At 37.5% G+C, this 22804-nt stretch overlaps 2 protein-coding genes across 11 annotated transcripts; both read right to left on the reverse strand.

Annotated features, from left to right (window-relative positions):
* Positions 1 to 609: 609 nt before the first annotated feature.
* LOC143875935 (BTB/POZ and TAZ domain-containing protein 4-like) lies at positions 610 to 4519 on the reverse strand. Its single transcript, XM_077377517.1, has 5 exons — positions 4280 to 4519; positions 3534 to 3664; positions 2131 to 2437; positions 1232 to 1545; positions 610 to 748 (listed from the first exon to the last, which is right to left on the reverse strand). Exons 1-5 carry the CDS (start codon positions 4475 to 4477, stop codon positions 610 to 612), a joined length of 1089 nt encoding a protein of 362 aa, XP_077233632.1. The 5' UTR covers positions 4478 to 4519.
* An 11766-nt stretch (positions 4520 to 16285) lies between these two features.
* Positions 16286 to 22157, reverse strand: LOC143876070 (uncharacterized). Of its 10 annotated transcripts, none has more exons than XM_077377688.1 (6): positions 21781 to 22147; positions 21577 to 21628; positions 20925 to 21386; positions 20447 to 20828; positions 18226 to 18294; positions 16286 to 16309 (listed from the first exon to the last, which is right to left on the reverse strand). In XM_077377688.1, exons 3-6 carry the CDS (start codon positions 20951 to 20953, stop codon positions 16301 to 16303), a joined length of 489 nt encoding a protein of 162 aa, XP_077233803.1. In that variant the 5' UTR covers positions 20954 to 21386; positions 21577 to 21628; positions 21781 to 22147; the 3' UTR covers positions 16286 to 16300. The 10 variants fall into 10 exon arrangements, 6 of the variants coding, with proteins under 6 accessions (XP_077233803.1, XP_077233801.1, XP_077233797.1 ...); XM_077377686.1 differs by lacking the exon at positions 16286 to 16309 and adding an exon at positions 16702 to 17702 and having other exon boundaries at positions 21781 to 22157; XM_077377682.1 differs by lacking the exon at positions 16286 to 16309 and adding an exon at positions 16704 to 17720 and having other exon boundaries at positions 21781 to 22157.
* Between the last annotated feature and the right edge of the window lie 647 nt (positions 22158 to 22804).

Here is a 22804-nt window from a genome sequence, read left to right on the forward strand (position 1 = left end):
TACCTGCAAGATACTAAAGACTATATGCTCAGAAGATAGCCTTAAGGTGATTGCCTGTTCTAACTCAACTTTGTCGACTGTCGGGACACCCTAAAATCCACATCAAGATAATTTGAATGCTTTTAGGAGAACTCATTTTATGGAAAAATGTAAAGCAAGGAATGCGAGCTTCATCCACTATGGAAGAACTTGGAATCTTCGACGCAAGCCTTGTGGTTGCAGAATTTTATCTCATGGCTTGATGTTGTCAACATGATTAGGAAGCCGCTGATGATCTACTGTGACAATTCCTCTGCATTTTTCTTTGAGTTGTCTTCAAGCTCGAGAAAGCGTAGAGGTTCTTGTCGGATTGAAACAATCAAATAGCAAAATGGCACAAGGTACAGATCTCTTTCATTAAAAGCAGTTTTTGCCAAAGATTCGAAGGATAGATTTGTGTAAAGTTAAAATATCATCTGATTTTGGCAGTGGCACCTGAATCTACAATTTAATCTAACTTGAACTTTCTTTCTTTCTTTCACTAACCATTAAATTTAATTATCTGTGCATGTTTATGATACAATTGACATGTCATGTTGCATTAGAAATCATTGAGCTATGTCTGTGGTCTTAGGCCAAAATGACACCCGTGGATGAAGAAGGTGAGAATTTCCCAACAATTTTCTTCGCTGATAACACTTTGCTCACCAACAGCTTCCACTTCACCTCATCCTTTTTGTTCTGATGTGGCATTTTTTCCTTAAAATTTCTGCAATAGAAGAAATTTTTGGGTTAATTAGACGGAAAAAGCTCAAGGTTTCTAACATAGTTACAGTGATTTCAAATTTTAGGGTATTTGTGTCACTTAAATTATAAAGATAGAAAAAATAAGGGCGAAGATATTTTCATTCCCCGCCTCGCAGTACGCATTTGTCCCCCTTTTTACGTCAAAAAGCATTAAAGTTGCCCACTGTTCACATTAAAAGGTGGGGCGAATGCGTACCGCAGATGGGGTGAAAATATCATCTCCCAAAAATAATGATACAATAGGATTTATTTGTTATGATGTAATAAAAAAATACACATGGGTTGTCAAAGTTTTTTCTTTTACTAAATTTTTTTAAAATTCAAGGATTTTTTTTAATTATTTTTGTACTATCAAGTTTTTTCCAAATATTAATATGAAAAGAAATTAAAATATCCAAAGATTCTCCCTTTCAATGAAACTTATGAATTTGATAATGGGTAATACCTGCATAGGGAAACTCTACACACGTCTGGTTGATTGCAGAGACGAGAGTGCAACTCCAAAAGTTGCCACATTCTCTTGCAATGGAGGCAACCACCGGGAACTCTGGTCTTGCATCCGGCGAAGTGACGGATTAGCGATTCGAGACCTTTACATGCCGAGAAGTTGCATGGTGCCTCATTTCTCTTCAACATCTTGTCATGCGGCCTGATCGTCCGACATCCGTCTCGACAGATGTGAACGAGAGCCTCCATTGCCTCGTATAGTTGCACATATATCTTTCTTTCCTCCATTTTCTTCATCTTTTCTTGCTTCCTCTGAAAGAGAGTATAACACATCACTAGATCGTTATTTGTTGCTCCATTATTTGTTTTTGTGCACATGAATGGATGATTTAAAGAAGCGGAATATCGGTAAAGATATAAAGTGGACTGTAAAGGCTCATTCTTGTTCGTGACCATGTTAACTCTATGACCATGGTGTTAAAAGTATAAAACATTAAATAACGCCATCTCCAACAGCTTAAGCTTTTGGAGTGATTGGTTGTTTCACATGGTATCAGAGACAAAGGTCCTGAGTTCAAACCTCCTTGATAGCAAAAATCCACATGCAATGGCAAAACCCAAGAGGGGCCACATGTGCCATGTGTAGGTCAACCCTAGAAAGAGGGGCCACTCATGAGGGGAAGTTTGAAGTATTAAACATTAAATAATGCTATCTCCAACGGCTTAAGCTTTTGGAGTAATTGGTTGTTTCACACATGGGAGGTCATTGGATTGAACTAATAGTCCAATGATTACATGATCCGTCGTACCGGAGGACTTAAATGACCACCTGTATAGGTAAAGGTCTTTAATGGCGGAAATAAGTACTAAATAACTAGAGAAGAAATGAAAACTCACCGAATCTGCTTCGACCACTGATTCAAGCAACTCCTTTTCTAGCTTTGGATTGCTTTCTTTCATGACTTTCCATCCTTCGGATGCAGAGACGATCTTGAAGCTCTTTAGAATTAAGCGGTGACAAATAAGACAGAGGCGCGGAGTGTCACAAAGTTGTGCTAGTTGGAATATATCGATCACGTTCTCCTTGGTGATCAGACCCTTCTCTAGTTGCTGCACGCATTCTTGTTTCAATGAGGGGATCACAAAGACGTGCGATAACACCAACAAATGCAAGATGAATTTGTTCATCTCGTTCTGCTCGTAGCTGCAATCGGTACAAGATAAACTTAACTGCCATGTTGTAATTAAAGAGAATGCCTCATTCTTAAATTAGAGTATGTGAAACAACCAATTACTCCAAAAGCTTAAGCTATTGGAGTTGGTGTTATTTGATCATTTATACTTTAACACTCCCCCTCACTTGTGGCCCCTTTTTTAGGGTTGGTCTTACGTGGACTTTTAACGTCGAGGAGTAGTGAGTTTTGAACCCAGAACCTGTTGCTGTAATACCATGTCAAACGACCAATTATTCCAAAAGCTTAAGCCGCACATGTGACCCTCTTTTGGGTTGGCCATTACATGTAAATTTTTAATACCAAGGAGTTTTGAAACCAGGACCTTTTCTCTGATACCATGTGAAACAATCAATTTACTCCAACAACTTAAGCTTTTAGAGTAATTGGTGGTTGGATCCTCTTTTGAGTTGGCCATTACATGTGGATTTTTAACATCAAGGAGTTTTGAACCCAAGACCTCTGCTTTGATACCATGTCAAAGGACTAATTACTCCAAAGGCTTAAGCGTTTGGAGTAATTGGTTGTTTCACAAAGTAGTTGTACAATAAACAACACTCATGTCTGGACCGCCTCAACCCAGTTTTACCTTGGCTGAGTTTTTGTTTGAGTGCATCATGACTCACCCATCTCTACCCATATTGTTGCCAATTGAAAGTGCACTAGTAAACCCCATAATGACCATTTAATTAATGCGACTTCCGCGCTTTCTAGTAACATTTTGAGATATGGGCCCCATCAAATCCACAATCCTAACTATAATGCATGCGCCATGTGTATGGTAGGCGGACTATTGGCGGACCCCTACCAGTTCATTTAGAAGAACATGAATAACATTTCATAGCTTCTCACCAAAATATCCATTGATACAATATTGAGAAGGATCCTGCAGGGAGGCACTAATGGAGAGGGGTTGTGCACAAATCACCACTTAAAGACGGCTTCGATAATAGATATGCTTCTAAAATTACAAAATCATTATATACATACCCTTTAAATTATTATTTTTTGTAATTGTGATTATAGGGGTATAATATTGTAGAAAAATGATTGAAGATAGTTAAGTACCACGAAGAGTAGATGAAACGAATGAAAACTCGAACGGCCTGGTTCGGGACACCTCGAATAGAGATGGATCGTTTACTATTGCGGCCTTTCGACTTCTCCAACATGTTCTTCATCACCGGAGAGGACATGCCCTGTGCCCCAAACCACCAATCAAAATATACCAAAAATTTTGATTAGGATACAAACTCAAATTCTTAGGTAAATTGCCTATCTAATCATTGACTCATCCAAGTTAACTAGTTATATTAGTACTACAAAGTTGATCAAAATTCAAAACTTTTAAGGAAAACTCTGTGAAACCACCAGTTACTCCAAAAGCTTAAGCTATTGGAGAAGGAGTTATTTAATCTTTTATATTTTAAAACCCCCCTCAAGTGTGGCCCCTCTTTCTAGGCTTGGCCTACATGTGGCCCCTCTTTTGGGTTTAGCCATCGCATGTGAATTTTTGCTATCCTGGAGAAGGAGTTATTTAATCTTTTATAATTTAAAACCCCCCCTCATGTGTGGCCCCTCTTTCTAGTGTTGGCCTACAAGTGGCACATGTGGCCCCTCTTTTGGGTTTAGCCATCGCATGTGGATTTTTGCTATCCGGGAGGTTTGAACTCAGGACCTTTGCTTTGATACCATGTGAAACTACCAGTTACGTACTCCAAAAGCTTAAGCTGTTGGAGAAGCAGTTATTTAATCTTTTGTACTTTAACAAACTCCACCGAGTTTCAAACATTGCTCGGAGAAAGAGAACTTACCAGGATGCTCGTATGCGCTGGGATGGCATCGCCACCGTCGGTGATAATGTGAACATCGGCTTTGTATCCTTCTCGGAAAAGGCGGTCCCACAAGTCCCTTGTCGCAGTAGGAATGTAGGTATCACCCCTTAATCCATGTACTAATCTCTTCCTCTTAGTAACTAAACATGCAAATGGAGGTGCATTTGGTGATACCATTTTGCTAATTGAAGGAGAAGGCTCTCCAGGACAACCGTCCTCTTTCCCAATTTTATATTCTCTAAAATAAAAAATAATAATAAATAAAATAATAAGAAAGAATTTGGATTTTAGTTTAACTATTGATACTCTTTAAATATGCTGATATATGGAGACTGTTTGGGATTATTTCGGAATATTCTTTATAAATCCGCCTATATATTTGTAACAGAGGATGTCCTGTTGATTTTGATGGTTTTTAATTTTAATTTATATTATTTTTTACTTTTAATTTCCAGAGAAATTATATGGTGGACAGCCGTGCATGGACGTGCAGCCCCAAAAAACAGTGGGGCCGACATTGTTTGGATGATCCAAACCATTCATTCTTTGGGCCTTGACGTAGATAGGGTGTGCCCAAAATATCTTCTCCATATAGAGGATGATCCTAACCCTCTGATTTGTGAAGGTTTAAAATTACGGCATGGTATACATACCTCCACATATCAGAGGGTTAGGTTCATCCTATGGAGTAAATTTTTTTGGTCACACCTCTCTACGTAAGGGCCCAACGAATGAACGGTTTCCATCACCCAAACAATGTAGGCCCCACTGTATTTTTGGCTGTATGTGCATACACGGCCTTCCACCATATAAATTCTCCTTTCTCCATAGCTTGTGTCCAACAAGAAGTACTTCAATCTTCGAGCTACTTCTTCAGCCATAGCTTTTGAAAATTTCAACTACTGAATGAGAAAATCAAATAGTGTGAGGAAGCTCATGCATTGAGTTTGGGGCCACCTTTATTCCCTAAGGCCATATTTGGTCACCATCAATAAATATTCCATAAGGCCATGTTTGGTCACCATCAAGAAATATTCCATGGATTATTTGTGGGCCCAGTTGTGAGAGATAGGCTGGACATGTAGACACTTCAGTGTGGGATTGAGGGGAGCAATTCTGAATATATATATATATATATATATATATAGGTATTTTCTTTTCTCTAATTTTATGGATTTTTATGCTATCTCTAGTCCGGCCCCCTCTATTCTCTCATTCCCACCCAGTTGGGCCAAAGAATATTTCATGGAATAATTTTTCATGGTTCCCAAAGATGTCTTAAGGGGCTGCTTCGATACGTGGATTTTAGAATCCAGGTTTTAGTTTGAAAGTGGTGTAAAATTTTGGATCTTACAATCCATTATCCTATATTTTAAGTAATTCAGGTTTTAGAAATCTCTCCCCAATCCTGAGATTTCTAAAACCTAGAAAGACAGGACGGTCTCCTACTCTCTCGCTCGAGAAGGGCGAGAAATCAGAAAACAAGGGACGGTCTCCTCCTTCTCGTCTCCCATGCAAGACCTTGAGGAAATCCAAGATTCTAAACTTGGATTTTAGAATCCAGGTTTTAGTTTGAAAGTGGTGTAAAATTCTGGATTTTACAATCCATTATCTTGGATTTTAAGCAAGAAATTCAGGTTTTAGAAACCTCTCCCCCATCCTGAGATTTCTAAAACCTGGAAATGGAACGATCTCCTACTTTCTCACTTGACGGAAAGAAGGGTGAGAAATCAGAAAACGATAGACGGTCTCCTTCTCTCGTCTCCCATCCAGGATTTTGAGGAAATCCAAGATTCTAAAATCTGCGGATCCAAACGTTAAATATTTTCTTTAAAAAATTTATTGACCAGCATTAAATATTTCCATATATTTATGCTGCATTATGGAATATACAGTATACAGAGATGATATTTCCACCCCTTTTCTAGCATTTACATCCTCTCCTATTTGTATATTCCTATAATAATTATAATAATGGTGCAACTCGGGTCAGGTTGGGTTGAGGCCAACTCGAACCCAACGCAAGGAACCATTTACTCAACTCGAACTAGACCCGAGTTCCAACCCGATGAGGTTCAGCCCAAACCAACCCGAGGAACCTTTTCTTCCAGCCAAAACCAGACCCGACCCGAGTTCCTACCCAACTCAACCCGAGTTTTTAAGCTAACTATACACTAAAAATAATAAAAATGCCGGGTTTCACTCGGGTGGGGTTGCCCAAACCCTCAAACCGAACCCGACCAGAACTCAAGCCGGGTTAGGAAAACCCATCTCGAACCCGAACCACACCCAACCATACCCGAGTTGCACCCTTATATAAAGGCCATGCTAGGATTGCAGGAATTTCTTGGAGAGGTTTGGAAAGGTAAAAAATTCGTAAATTTTCCTAATTTTATTTACATAAAAATTATAACTTGAACCAACCCTATTCAATTTTACTTAGCCTTTCAATTATGATAATATCCCTCTAAATTAACCATAATCATAAATTTTGAAAGAAAGAAAAAATCGATCATAAATGTTTTTCTTGCAATCCAAACAGGTCCATACGGAAACGCGTTTCCCACCTGCATGATAATTTCATTTCCCTATAATATATTGTTTATTTTGTAAGATATGTAATAACTAAAATGAAATAAAAAAATAAAAAATGGAAAAGACCAACCTCAGAAAAATACCCAAAAATTAGAAGAAGGAAAGTTTCTGTACCTTAGGAATTAGGATGAACAGAGCCTCACCCCAACAACAAAAGAAGAAGTAATAGAGGAGTTTGGGTCCGAACCGGAGTTTTAAAATGGGTGCCAATTAGATAGAGAATTAAAACAAAAAAACGGTCCGAACGCGACGGTATTGTTGGGTTTGTTAGTTTGGATAAATTACTTTCTATTTTTGCCACCACCACCAAAGAAGGATCCTGACCGCTTATCCAGTGGGACCCATTATGGATTGGCCATGCCTAAAAAAAATGGTAGATGGAGCATACACGTACAGGTACAGTTTATAGAAGATCCAAACCATTTATTTGTTGGGCCCTGATGCAGATAGGGTGTGCCAAGAAAATCTTGGCCATAGGATGATCTTTACCTTCTATTTGTGGAGGTTTAAAATGGACGGCACAGTATAAAAACCTCTACGGATTGGAGGGTTAGGATCATCTCATGGAGAAGATTTAATTGGCACACCCTATCTGCATCAGGGACCAACAAATGAATGGTTTGGATTATCAAAAAAATCTCTGTGCCACGGCCATCCCGAAATTTCAGCCGAAAAATCTTCTGTCAAATTCAGTTTCTATTTTTGGTCGACAAATAGCCAGGTAGAGTTCAGTCGAATTCTTTTTCATCAAATTCATTCACAGTTCTGCAATTCTTGGATCTTCTTTAACCTTTAAAGCAAATACCCATCAACAACTTTCTTTAGAACCATTATGGGAGAATCCTTAAAATTACCACCTTGTTATCGATTCAAGCCTACAGACTATGAACTCTTGGTTCATTGTCTACAGAAAAAGATCAATGGTGAAGAGTTTCGATGCAGTGTTGAATTGAACGATGTTAATCTTTATAATTATCATCCAAGAAAGCTTACAGGTACGTTTGAAGACATTCTTTCCTCATTTTTGTAGGGTTTCTGCTCTTTCATCTCTCACCCCCTCCTTTTTTCTAACATTATTCTCTACACACAACCAAGATCTTTTTATCGCTTTGTTTCTTGGATTTTTTTGGTACATGAAACTATTCAGATGCAAGAAATGAGTAGGAGAAAAGTTAGGAAAAACAGAAGGGACACTAAAAATCACTACAGAAACGAGAAAAAATAAATTAATAAGAAAGGGTGGGTCCCACCATCTCTGGCATGCATAAGGTGTGGCCGGCTATTTTATCTCTCACCCTTCCCTCTGTCTATCTCTGAATTTGTTCAACATGCATTGTTGAAGTACGAACAAAATCTTTCAATCTTTTTGTTTCTTAGTTTTTTGTAGGTTTCTCAAATAACATCTCAATCTATAAGCACAAACAATATCTTTCTATCCTTTTGTTTCTTGGTTTTATAGGTTTCCTCAAACAACATCCTCATTCTCTAAGCATAGAAAAGATCTTTCTTTCTTTTTCTTGGTTTGCACAAACAAGATGTTTCTATCATTTGTCTTCCTAGCTTTCTTCAAACAACATACTCATTCTCTAAGCACAAACAAGATCTTTCTATGCTTTTGTTTCTTGCTTTTGTAGGTTTTCTCTAACCACATACAAGATGTTTCTATTCTTTTGCTCCTTGGTTTTATATGTTCCTCAAACAACATCCTCATTCTCTAAGCACAAACAAAATCTTTCTATCCTTCTTATATGATGGACTTTATATGATGGAGTGGGGAGAAAAATTTAAGACAAAATTAAGGGACCTTGCACAGCAAAATACATTTATGACAAAAAAAAAATTAAAGAAACTAAAGTGTAGATTTACTTATAAAGAAACTAAAGTGTAGATTTATTTGAGAAAAGTGTTCCTGAGCTGCGCATGGAGCTCCTGCGCTTAAGTGGCTTATAAAGCCTCCCATTGGTCACTTTTTGTGGACCTGCTATACAAACCAACGGGAGGTTTTTTAAGCCACTTCAGCGCAGGGAAGCTCCTGCGCAGCTCCGCTGATATTTGGTTACATTGATTAGGGAGTGCCAAAGAAAAATACTTTTGTTATTATATGTTACTGCAATAACAATTTGATGTATTTGGTTTTTCAGATAAATTCAAGAAGACTGGCAAGGATGAATGGTTTTTCTTTACTCATCTAGACCTAAAATCTAAGAATGGCAAAAGACAAAATCGCACAGTTTCCAATGTCGGTTTTTGGAAAGCAAATGGAGCTGATAAAGCCATCATCCAAGATAACAAGGAGGTTGGAAGGAAAAAGGTTCTTGTATTCTTCCAAGGAAAATCTAAACCATGGGAAAAAACAGACTGGATAATGCATGAATTCAGAATTAAACAACCGGTAAGTACACAGTAAATCTAAATTAAATTGGTTATCCTTTATCTTCTTTTAAGTTTCTCTACGAAAAACACTATTACACAAGCAACAACATAAACAGAAGTATCATCCTATGGTTTTTATTTAAGTACAATTTATTTGTTGTCTCTTTCCTTCTTTTTTTTGGCAGGTCAATAATTGGGCACTATGCAAAGTGTACTACAAAAAAACAAAGAAAAAATCGAATGAAGAAGATGGCAGCGGTGACAATGACAATGATGTCAAAGGAGAAAGTGTTGGAAAAGCAATGACGGATAGAGGCAGCATTGATCAAAATATGGTCAAGAATGTCAACCAATCGATGAATGGAAGACGTGGAAATATGGCTCAAGCTACAAATCAAATGGGAGGAATGGAAACATGGTTCAAAGGTCTTGAGCCATTGACTTACAATAGACCAGCAAATACAATTTCATTTGAGCAAGTTACACAAGCATCTATTGGAGGTCTCGATGCGGCAGGATACGAGTTAGATACCAGTGTTGAAGATGATGTTTCTTTACAGCTAACGTTAAATGAGTTCTCTCAGATCACTAGATTATAGTTTTTATGCTTAGTTAAGTTGTAACTCTTTACATTTGATGTCAAGGATGTTGTTATAGTTTTTTTCATATAGGATTTTTTATTTATACTATTCACAAACATTTGAGAGGCAAGGTTTTATGTCCTCCTCTTGTATTCTTTGATTTCGTTAATAAATTTAAGGTGCCGCCCCGGGTTCCTAGATAAATTCCGGGTTAAAAAACATTTAATTAAAATGTTTCATTCCCTTCTTCTCCATTATCCTTCTTACAGGGTTATCTTCATGTTTTCTCTTATGGGTGTTTTAGAAATAAAAAACAAGAAGTGGAGTTTCTTGCAAGACAGAATCTCCATCTGGTTTGGGTGAAGGGATCATTTTCTAAAAGGGCCCTATTTGAGGGGATTTAGTGGGCACCAATTCAGAAGCTCCAAATTAAAATTTACAAACAGGCAAAAATGTTTTAAGATGGATGAAAGCAAAACAGCATCTTTGTAGTTGATCTATACCTTTGAAGATTATGAATCTCGTCATAACATCATCATAAAATTGAGCACGAGAGAGAGAGAGAGAGAGAGAGAGAGAGAGGATGCCTCATTATAGATGTTAAAGTTCAAATCATGCAATGCCGACTTTGTCTATGTAGGTGCTGCTGATATAGCTCGTGCACTGCAGTTAGACGTGGAGAGAGTATTAGGGTGGTGGCACAATGGCTTCATAGGATTTGATATAGCGAGCAGCGAATATCACTGATTGAGTGGTGTGATTAATGGAGTTTGAATTGGAGAAGTCTATTGGTCAAGCATGAGGGTCCCACATATTGGACGTATACCGTCAATGAGAGGCCTTTGCATTGACTGTATACTGGGACCCTCATGCTAGACATATTAGACCTCCAATAAACTCTCCTCTTGTAAAACCTTATCCTAGATTTTTTATTTTTATTTTTATGGGTAAGCTGGGGTTAGGCGAACCCCTAGCAGATGCATTGAAGAAATAGAGAATTACAAATCATGGGGGCCCACAAGGGCAACACAGACATAAAAGCATCCGAAAAATAAGAGAAAAACAAAGCCTGAAGCAATAAGGAGGCCTGCAGCATCTCCAAAGAGAGACCCAACACCTCAAGACTAGGGGGTCCAAATCAACCCGGAAGGGGAGCTCACAACTGATGACAGGAGCTCTTTCTTTGTGAAGGAGGTTGCCGATGTCTTCCCTCCTTGATAGGGCCCCGAGACCCTTAACGTTCCAAGCTGCGATTCTGATCATCATTGACAGGCATAAGAATGGGAGAGAGCCCTGTAAGGCTTTGGAATGTGATGCACACTTGGTCTTCCGAGAGGCTCAGAGAAGAATCATCTGAGAAGAATCATCTAGTTCTTCCAAAATGGAAAAAGAGTTATGAGTTTTAGTCTCAGGGATGCCTGGAGGAGGAGTGATTTCAGAGATGGATTTTTCAGTTTGTTTCAAAGCTGGAGTTTCCAGAGTGGAATCTCTAAGAGTAGGGGGAATGCAGGGGACCGGAGCAACAGATTCAGAAGGAAGCTGAGGGGCTATGGTTTTCAGTCTCCACTGTTTTTTTCTCAGGAACATCTTTGGGTTTTTCCTGGGAGGAATGGGGGCAGGAAGCCAGAGAATGGCTATAGGTGTTGCATAAGGAGCAAGGGGAGGGCTTCCACTCATATTCGACTGGTTGTTTGATGACTCTTGAGGGTGATTTCAAAGTAATGAATGAAGGAAAGGAGGAGGGGGCATCAACCTCAACACAAATCCTAGCATAAGTGAGTCTGTTACCGTTTAGGGTATAAGGATCCATATAAAGAGGTTTTCCAACTCCGCTAGCAACTTTACACAGATTAGTGGTGGTCCAAAATTTCAGGTGAAGGCCTGGGAGTCTAATCCAAACCGGGATAGAGGACAAACTAAGTTTTTCAAAGGGCATATCATGAAGCCATTTTCTTAAGATTAGTGGGTGACCCCCATAGGAATGATGGTATTGGAGAATTGAAGTGCAATCTTCTGGGTTTCGAAATTTGAACAAAAAGAATCCCCCCTAAGTAAGGAATGTTTTCAGGAGAAGCAGAAGCTTTCCCAGGACCCAACGGCCTCTCCAATGGAAGGGAAACTTGAGGAGCAGAAACAGAACCAGGGAGGATTTTAGTGGGAACATCTTGTCTTCTTTACAGGATTGAGGGGGTTTACTAGGAGAACGTTTCCATTGATGAAGACTTTCTTCGAATGCAATGGCAGAGCTGAAATCTATGATGTTAGGGATGCCAGGATCAGGGGGTTGGGAGGCCATGCCAGAAGGGAAAACTCAGCAACAGAGAGGAGAAGATTTTCGCGAGAGAGGGAGCTGTAATAATGGGAGAATTTCGGGGATAACTTTTGCACTAGAGAAATGCCAACTCGATGAATTTAATGAATACGACAATTTGCTGAAAAATATTCATTTAAAACGTAGCTCTTCTCTTGTGCAAAAACCATTTGCTTGAAAGAACAGCCACCTCAAATGAATCAAATGAATAAGACAAAATCTGCTGAAAAGTGAGCATGCGGGCTTTTGCAAATTCCACAAAATGGCCTAGTGTGATTTTATCAACACCTGGCAAATCTTTTTTATATAATTATCATATCTTAATAACTCAGCTAATATTAATATTTTAACCCCCACCCCCGTCTCTCTTCCCTCTTTGAACATCAATCCTTTAGCTGTTGGTCCCACCAAAGGTTCATACGGAGAAAGAGAGCAATAACTGCAATAATGTACCAGTTGTGGCTAGACACAGTTGAGCCAACATATGAGCCAACATATGGCCTTTAAGTGTTGCGTCTGACCCAAAATCCTTCTGAAAAGAGATAGCTAGGTTTCTTATTTTTCCTTCTATAAAGAAAAGGTTTGATTTTCTTTAAAAATCTTATTGACATGCTAGTTAAATATTTTCATATATTTAAACTGCATCATAATATAACATAGGGAGATGATATTTCTATCAGTTTTCCAGCATTTACAGCTCACAACTCCCCTGTTTGCCTATTCCTATAATAATATAGAGTTTAATGATATTTCATACCTGCATGAAAATTTCATTTCCCTAGAATATATTGTTTGTTATAAGATATTTAATGGCCAAATTGTAAATAAAAAAATAAATAACAAAAAGGCCTATGGCTGGCAATGAAACAAAGATCCGCCCCGTAATCTCCATCTACAAAATTACATAAATATCCTACATATCTTTAATATTATGAAAATACCTTCATAACGTTCTAAATTTTGATGCTATGATTTTTTTGCTCGCCAAAGAAGATGCCGGAGAACTCAATCACAACCTTAGTTTCTGCTTTTAATTTTCTCACAAACAACGCAATGAGAGAGAGAGGGGGAGAGACATCAAATAACCATGAAATCTTGTTGAGTTATTTTCTCTGGTAATTTTGGAACGTGAGCGAGTGGCCATTGGACATGGTAGCAAGGACCCCCTCGCCAAAGAACATGCCGGAGAGAGAGCAAATAACCATGAAATCTTATTGAGTTATTTTCTCTGGTAATTTTGGTTGAATAGTTGGATTTTCGTGATCACTCCCATTGGGGAAAGCCACTAAAATTAGAAGGAGAGCGGCAAAATCTAATCTGGAGGTTAAAATGAACTCAGTCGCCAAAAAAAGTTAAAGTTAGCATAATAGCGGGTGCAAATCAAAATGAATAGTGGGAAATTGGATTTTGTAACGGCCGCAAACTAAAGAGAGCTGATATATACGCCCCTTTCAATTCTGCGGACACCTTTTCTGAAACACTTGTCCCGGCTAAAGCAAGTGGCCAATTACACGTAGGGATTATTTTGGAAAATGACCAAAACACCCATGTAGGCATCCAATATCCCATCTCGTTTCTTTCTCTCTCACCTACCTCTCGCCCAAATGCAAAGCCCAACTTCAGAAACCAAATCCAGTGCCCAAGTCTCTCTCATTATTCATTGGTGGACATGGGTCTTGGAACCAAATGCGATATAGAAACTAGCATAAAAATGGTATTCTTATGGCATGGGGCCATCGAAATTCTGTATCTAGAAAATCAGAGAAGTTTTCTCTGTACAAAGTTCCTTAGCTGCCTCAGGCTTGATGACCCTGGTGGTAAAAGGGTAAGTAAAATTTCAATTTGTGCAGAAAACTTGTGAATCATATATTGTGAATCATTCACAATTCTCTATAGATCAAAGGGTTTCGAAAGAGAAAACCATCAGCTCCATAAATTGCCCAAATCTGCGTCCAAGCTTATGTTTCTGTTAAAAAATCTTGCGTGGCAGTGAGAAGGGTGTCAAAATAGAAAAGCTTCTTCTCGTAAGCAGCAATGGTCTCTATCTTCCTCGTTTTGCTGGTGGGTTACAAATTAAGATATTCTAAAAGAAAAAAATTTCCAGATTTGTTGATTTCTAGAGAGAGACCTAGGGCGTTTCTGCACTTCCTGGGGCATCTCTGAACTTGGGCTCCTATGGATTTGGGCGAGAGTAAATGGGCAAAGATGCGGGATGAGTGTTGCTTGGGCATTTTGGTCATTTCCTAAAGGACTAAGTATATCTAACCGGATACTCTCATTAGCCGGTCAGGAGGTTTTGAATCGGGTGTCCCTAGTAATGAAAAGCGGCGAATATATCAGCTCCCCAAACTAAATTGTTGGCAAAAGAAATTAGTGGGCCCTCAGAATTAGTAGGCGCTAAATATGGCTTGTTTTCTCCTTTCAAATTAGAAAGTGGACCAAATTAATTAGTTGGCATAAAACTCAAATTTTGGGGTGGCGGCAAACCGATTTTGTTTGAAGTGCAATTTTGATGGGCCCTCACATAGATAGGGTGTGCCCAAAAAATCAGCTCCATAGGATCATTCCAACCCTTCGATTTGTGGAGGCAAAAAAAAAGGACGGATTTGTGAAGGTTTATACCCATCCTTTTATACCCTATCTATGTGAGGGCCCATCAAATGAATGCTTTGGATCACCCAAACAATGTGGCCTCACTATATTTTAAGCCCACAGAGTAGATAAGTTATTTACTCCGGAGAGTAGGAAGTCCTTTCTATATATATATATATATATTTCGTGGCTGGTCTGTCGCACGTCAAACCAGCCACCTCGTGAATGAAGACAACAGCTTTTGTCTCAATTCACAAGGTGGCTGCTCTAACGTGCGACAAACCAGCCACCAAAAGCCATTTGCGATGGACCGTAGTAAATCCATGTGTGTGTGTGTGTGTGTGTGTGTGTGAGAGAGAGAGAGAGAGAGAGAGAGAGAGAGAGAGAGAGAGAGAGAGGGTACATGTATCCTCAAACTATTTCACACTCACAAGAGTTGAAAGAAAATACCTTTTGAATAGAAAAATCAACTAAAGCTTTGTTATAGAACACTAATCTATGATCCATATAATTTTTTTAAAGAGGAAAGCAAAAATAGAAAATTATATTCAAACTTAAAATTTTGTATCCAATAGACTTTTCTAAATAACATTTATGATTGGAGGAATATTATCCTGAAGGGCGCCTTGTAACAACCAGCTACAAGGGTGGCGCCATTCGGGAATTTCCTCAAAGTGCATTTATAATGGCACAAAAAATTATGACATTAATGGAATACTAAATTCACTTGTAAGTTGGTCCAATGGGGGCACCCTTGTAGCTGGGTTATTATTATTATTTTGTTGCAAGGGTTCTCTTCAGCTTAGTATTCCTCTCACAATTGTAGTTGTAAAAGCAAGTAATGTAATGATGATACTTTAATTAAACTATCATTTTTTGCATAATTTTAAACATGATTTCCAACACTAAGAGCATACATTCTCTAAGCACAAATTAAAACTTACAATCAATTTTAGTTGTTTGGGTCTTTTGAGTTTCCTCCAATATCTCAAGTCTGTACGGAAATCTTAATCTACAACACACCTTTAAACACATGCAAAATATAAGATTAAAATACTATGTTAAACTAAATATAACTTATTTAATAAATATCAATATATGTAGAACGACTTTGAAGTTCCACCTTATGATTTACTTTGGCAAGTTGGGAAGAAAAGAAAAGTTTGGAGCCCATCATTGTTATCATGAAAAATAAGTAGTTTCAATGACCTATTTATATGCATTCAACTCTATTTTTGGCTCATATGTTGTGAAAATGAAGAGAAATGGAAGGTTTTTGTGTTTAGGTGATCACACTAATAGAGTTGATTCTATCATGCTAAATTAGAGAATAATTATTATTACATGTTCTAACTGTTCATGTATATGGTTCAATAAGGAAATCATGCATAGATAATAAGTTGGGTCAGTATCAAAGTCGAAATCCAATTTCGCCTCAAAATTTGAGACATATCATCTATATGGTCCACCACATCTCTTGAAGTGGTTACACCCAGCTGCTCCTCTAAATTGAAAAGAGGGAACCATAGCCTGTCTTGTATATCTCTACTATGAATGCTGCAAATAAATTAAGAATCATCGCACTACAAGAAAAAGGACATTCACCGACGGTCATGACCGTCGGTGTATATACCAATGAATGTCGGTGTAACTTACACCGACACTTTTACTGAACGTCGATGATGCTACCGTGCCTAAATGTATATACCGACGTTTATTGAAAAACGTCGGTGATACTATTTATACCGGCGTTTATGAACGTCGTTATAAATAAAAATCAAACGTTGCTGTTAAGATAATCACCGACGCTTTAAGAAACCGTCGGTGTTTATAATTTACACCGACGGTCACGACCGTCGTTAAATCCCCAGTGGTCTTTGGATACGTATATTTACCATCGTTTTTGGAGTGTCGGTAAGTACACCGACGGTTACTGACCATTGTGAATATGCTATTCAGCGACGTTTTTGGAGCGTCGGTGATAAGACTGACACTCACAAAACGTCGTTGAATAGGATATGGCTGCACTTTCATTGTTGAAATCACTGACGGTCCTGACCGTCGGTAAATATAGACAAATTTTTTTTTAAAAAAAATCCCTTTATTTTGAATATGTCCATCAAATGGAGATACAAATAGAGGAACAAGAATATGATGATTTGCCAGAGATAAAACTGATTTCATGTGTTCAGCTCGCCTCCCATTAGTCTCATCATATCCTGAGAAAGATAAGAACAATAACGCATCAGAGTCTCATGTCAGCCTAGTAATACAGAAAGGGAACGGACCCAGATTTTTCAAGCCTACCATTCAAGGGGGGAAAAAAAGCTTTTTCAAGCCTAGCACGATCTTCAAAAGGGAAAAGAGCTGCAGTTGTACTCTTCTAACTATCTATGAAACTTAGAATTCATGAATAGTTTGGCAATGTAAAATCCACAACGAAACTATAACGAGCTTGGGACAATATATTCAAGAAACCAACTATAGAAATGGAAAGGGATGTATATAAGCAGTAGAGACACTGGAGTCTGAACATGGACAAAGACATGAGAAATTGACTTGGTCCAATGAGTTCGAGTTGTATAATCAAATAATTGTCACAAGAAGCAAACTTGTGAAAAAGAACAACCTGACAGTTTTTTTTGGAATGGTAAGACCAACCTGACAGTGTATTGACTTTTACGATGGAGGGCCAAGTAGTGGACAACAATACAAGCGTGAAAAGGATCTGACAAGATTCATCACAATCATCTCCTTTTTTTATGAACAGCATGAATTGAAACACCAAATCAATTGTAATGATGGCGAACAAACTGATGCAAGCAATCACAAGTACACATTCTGAAGATTTTGAATAATAATGGCCCATTTCTGGTTGAGAAATGAAAGTTAGTTGTATTTCCTGAAACTCATCCAATTGCTTTGCAGAATTCACAAAACCAGCTATCACCTGAAACTCATCCAATTGCTTTAAAAGAAAAAGAAGGAAGATGTGAGGTTGGGTAAGCACAGTCCAGTACTGGATATTTGAATGCTACACAGAAACCTTGATCCTAAGAACACGACTTTATCTAATAATTACCTCTGCATTGGGAATGTATTGGGAAGGTTTTATTGCTTTCTACGTAGTTTGCATAAGGGCATTGGAAGTGTTTCAATTGTTTGGAAAGGGATAGAAGTAGGATAAAAGATAAATGGAGAAAATTATTGGAATCCAATAAGGATGAAGGAAGCTTCGTTGCAGAGAACAACATGAAATGTGAATGGTGGGAAGTAGGTATCAAATAATGCATAAAATTGGACAAAGACGAACTGAGGAGAAAGGCTTGGGATTCCAAATAAGAAATTGAAAATACAAAATGACTAGTAAAGGAGCAATCCATGGTAAAAAGCACCAATACAAACTTCAGTTTTAAGCATTCCCAATTCAACATGTAATGTGGAAGATAAGCATTAAAGTGGTTAATAGATACCTGAGATAGAAAATGCCTTCCAACAGCTTCCACCAGCTGCTCCTTTGAAGGATGGAAGCTCATGTCATCCTTATTACAAATTCACAAGGAACCAGTTAAATAGAACCTTATTACAATTTCACAAGGAATCAGTTAAATATAACACAACATCCGTCTGATATAAGAGTGTATAAAAGTTATTCTTTTTTTCTTAACTAAATTGCTCAGATCACTGTTGCGGGGATAGTTCATTTAGCCCACTTCAATTGTGACAATTAAATAAAAAACTAAAAAAAGAAGAAGAAGAAGAAAGACATAAGGTCATTCATTCTAAAGTCTAAACTACTGCATGCCCAATATCTGTATGATCAAATAAGATAGTATTATTTATTTCCAACCGTGTAGAATTGATTAGAAAGAAGAATTAATTAATTTCACACTCAAAGATGCATACGTGAACATTTGACAGACACCACTAAATGAAGGATTACGAAAAATAACATCCAACAGCTTATTCAACTATCTCTTTGTTTTTTAAAAACAATCAGCCAAGAAGAACAAATGTATTAAGAAGAGGGATAACAAGTTGAATCCTTTTTTTTTTAGACAAACTCAAGTAGTCATACTATAGAGGATTGTATGCTATGTAATGGACGTAAAACCAACAAGCATCTCAACCCGATAGAACTTTCACTAAGAACAAGTTTATGCTATTTAAAAGGGAAATACTAACCAATTCTATGTTTTGACCAATACTGTATCATTCCATATGTAAAAATCAAGCAATTGTTGTAACTAATAAAAGTTTTCGAAAAGAATCCAACAGTTGCATCCACTCAATTTATAAAGAATTGCAAACATTCAGTGTCTTAATAAGTAATTAGCCTCATGAAACAATCTTAATATGTTCAAACTTGTCCCATTGCATTCGCTCACTTTGTCATTAAATGGTTTGGAATTTCTTACTTACAAACCAATTTCTTAAAGACCTTTATTCTACAGTCTACAGACTCACAAAGGAACTTTTATAACAATTGCAATGAATGGAAATAATTCATTACAGAATTGTATATAGAACATAGCTGCTTGCTATAATTAGTAACCAAGCAGTAGAAACCATTAAAAAAAAAGAACATAAAAAAAACATACTTAGGAATTTTTCCTAAAAAAATGGGCACAAAAACAGGTGAGCTTAAAATATCTGGAGGAGAATCAGATTGGGATCTTTAGAGTGAGAAAAAGTCCAAGATAAGATTTTCAAGAGCAGATCTAAGAAACAAAACTGAAGACAGATTAATATAAGTCGATCTAGCAAACAAAGCTGAAGATCTATTAAACAAAGCTGAAGACCTATTAATATAATACTTAGGCTTTTGCATCCTACTCTGATTTCAATAGTTGTTAAACAAAACAAGAATATTTTCTAAGTCCATTGCCTTCAATTTTGCCTAAAGCTACTACACATCTACTCGTATGGAACTTGAACAGAAATTTGAGCTCTAATCATAATAAAAGTCTAACATTCACAAATACTAAAAAAACACAAAAATCTTGGCCAAATATACAGAGCAGATATATAAATTTTTTTATTTTTTTATTTTTTAAATTCCTCATCCTTAAATCAAAGTGTAACTAGACCAGAAATAAACTAAGCCAGTTTTTTAAAAAAATCTTTCAAGCACAGAAAATTTAATGAATTTTGACAGATAAAAGATAGTGATTCAAGTCATATGCTCATCTTAAAAAAACAAATCGGATCAAAGCTCTCCCATGACCTCTAGACTGGAGGTGGAGGTCTAGAACCTTCCATCCAAGTGGAATACAATTGTCTTATAGGTTGGCAATTGATGATGTGGCACACAAGTGGCATGGTAAGGCTGGTCCCCAATTGTATGAGTTGGCATGCCACTTGTCATGCACCCAGTCAATGCCTTCTACAACCAAACCTCTCTACAAGTATTCTCTTCACTCATGTACACTATACACATCACTTACAAAAGAAACAACTGCCATTAAAACTGCAATTCATGCCCCATCTAAAAAGAAAACCATGCAATAGAGATAGTAGAAATCGACCATGATGTGGAATGTATATGATGTATGCAATGCACCTTATCCTATGGCGTGTACTCTTTCTATATAATTCAAACTCTTAACTGAAGCAAATGTCCATGGCTATGTAAACGGGAACATGTTTGATGTGGCTGAGGTCATAAATTCATAATTAGTGTCAAAGGGATACCAATTTCAGAAATGTCGTCTTGGTTCCTTTTGTGACGAGCCTTGGGCTCAAGGAGGACTCACCTCCATGGTAGGTGAATGGGAAGAGAATTTCAGAGTATGATTCTCCATCTTTCTCATCTTGTATCATCGGCTCTTCGTTCGCTCGGCGATGTGAATCAGCCGTAACACCCGACGATGATCCAGCTTCCCCATGGAAAACCCATCTGGTGTAGCCCTTCATGATCCCATTGATAATCAAATGGTCTCGGCATTCAGTCACATCAAGCAATATACGGTTCACACAAATAACACATGGGCATTTGATCTTGTTCCCAAAATGCGTATTGGCAAGTGCGAATTTAAGAAACTGATTAACCCCATCCGTATACGCTGGAGCAATCCTATTTAATCCAAAGTTGAACACGAGTGAGACGTATATATTAAAATAACGAATAAGCCAAATCGAGGGAAAGTAATAATACTTATGATGGTCGTACCTTCGCACTTCCATCCAACTTTTATCCATTGCTTTTCTCCTGGATTTTTAAAAGGCTAATTGATTTGAATAGAAGGATTCTGTCTACCACCACAAGTAAATTATTGAGCTTTTCATGTCTACCACCACATCCACATAAAAGGAGCAGAGGCCACCCTTGAAGAAATTTCTTCTTCTATCCTTTCCATAAAATGCTTTCACTAACTCTGCAGAACGCATTCGCCCCCTTTTAACCAATATGTTGATTCTGAACGCCACCACCCCCCCCCCCCCTTCTTTTAACCAAAATAACGGCCAAAAATATAATGACACTCTGCTCATTATCCAAGATACAGCTGAATCAAACAAAATAAGACATGATCTCTTATGAAGAAAACTACAAGTTAGAGGTTCGAATCCTCCCTTTGGTAAGCTCTCAATCCTCCCTCTCAGCCATTTAGAGATTAGGTAAAAGATTCCACAGCTAATTGCAAAAAAAAAAAAGAACAAAAAAAAAAAACAAAAAGACCAAGATTCAACAAAACAGGGATTATAGCAAAGCAAGAGAAATAAACCATGACCAAAATGAATTCAATACATATATTATAGCAAACGAAAACAAGATAATAGCAAGAGAAATATTAATATTTGGTCAAGAGATGGAGAAAACTAACCCTAGAAAGAGAAAAACACAAAGAAAAACACTAGAGATTTATGTAGAAGGATCTGCAAGATAAAAAGGAAAATGAACTAAAATTAAAAAATAAACCAAAACCCTAATCGAATCAAATTAAAGAAATACAATAATCTGTTGTTGAAATGGAAAAAAACAAACCCTAGTTGAGAGAAGAGAAGTGAAAATCTTATGAGAGACATACCCTAATCGGATTAAGTGATGGAGTTGCCGGCGATGAAGTCGCTGAATGTTAGCGTTAGAGTCGCAATAGCAGACCTCTCGCTTGGGGCTAGGGTTTCGACGAGGGAAGAGACAAAGAAAATAGGTTCGCGCTAAGGAGGGGGATATCTTTCATGATTTTTCGGGCGGTATCTTTTTTTTCATTTTCGTTTTTGGGTCTCGTATACAACGACGCTCCGTATAACATTCACCAACGTTTCATAAACACCGCTGATTAATATTGCGAATTCTAATTGCGGGAACGATCAAAATTTAGATGCACCAACGTTTATTAAATAAACATCGGAAATTAGTCTATAACAGCGACGGTATTTTTGTCGGTCGTCGGTGAATGTAGAGTTTCTTGTAGTGTCGGCGTACAACCAACACTTCAAGGCAGATTCTTATAAATTATATTAAAAAATTGGAAGTGTTTAGGAAGAGTTGGGAAACTACTTAGGAAAGACTGCTTTCACCACATATGGTGTGACATGTATCATTTACTTGCACCATGTGCATATCACATATTATTATCATTTACTTGTCACCATGCTTTCACCACATACTTCGTTCCTAAGCATGGTGTTATTGTGATATAAACGAGAGCATTTAATCTGTCTTGCTCTAGTTGATTCTTCTTTTCTGTATGCACCTATCATTAAGTTAATTGTAAATTCATAACGCAATAATAAACCTATCCTTTTTTTGTGAAACGGTACAATAATAAACCTATCAATCTTCGACTCAAAATAAACTTAAAATGCAATATCAAAATCAAATTATTATTGCATCAAAGGTAGTCCATTTTCTGTGGCAGCCTTAACTGCTATATCCTATATGTGAGGCTTAGTACCTAGATCACGAGGTTTGTTGATTTTGATCTCTTGGACTTGGGTGCAAAGCAAATCACTAGTTAGCTAGAATGAGCACACAATAACTTCAAATTTTGTTTTTTAGAGCGATCACGTTAAAAATAGACAATCAATAAGTCTAAGGTCATGAATATA

This window comes from Tasmannia lanceolata, unplaced genomic scaffold (assembly GCF_043159265.1).
Source record: "Tasmannia lanceolata isolate RefF3 unplaced genomic scaffold, GAP_Taslan_0.1 ptg000004l, whole genome shotgun sequence".
NCBI lineage: Eukaryota > Viridiplantae > Streptophyta > Magnoliopsida > Canellales > Winteraceae > Tasmannia > Tasmannia lanceolata.

What these genes read in the sequence shown, in the direction of transcription:
- LOC143875935 (XM_077377517.1), bottom strand. Translation starts at nt 4,477, where the DNA reads ATGGTATCACCAAATGCACCTCCATTTGCATGTTTAGTTACTAAGAGG. An exon ending in CAGCGCATACGAGCATCCTG is followed by an intron (nt 3,665 to 4,279) that starts GTAAGTTCTCTT and finishes TTTGGGGCACAG; the next exon opens with GGCATGTCCTCTCCGGTGAT. An exon ending in CGTTTCATCTACTCTTCGTG is followed by an intron (nt 2,438 to 3,533) that starts GTACTTAACTAT and finishes TACCGATTGCAG; the next exon opens with CTACGAGCAGAACGAGATGA.
- LOC143876070 (XM_077377685.1), bottom strand. Translation starts at nt 20,953, where the DNA reads ATGGATAAAAGTTGGATGGAAGTGCGAAG. An exon ending in AGTTGGATGGAAGTGCGAAG is followed by an intron (nt 20,829 to 20,924) that starts GTACGACCATCA and finishes TGGATTAAATAG; the next exon opens with GATTGCTCCAGCGTATACGG. An exon ending in GAAGGCATTTTCTATCTCAG is followed by an intron (nt 17,721 to 18,225) that starts GTATCTATTAAC and finishes TTTCTTTTAAAG; the next exon opens with CAATTGGATGAGTTTCAGGT.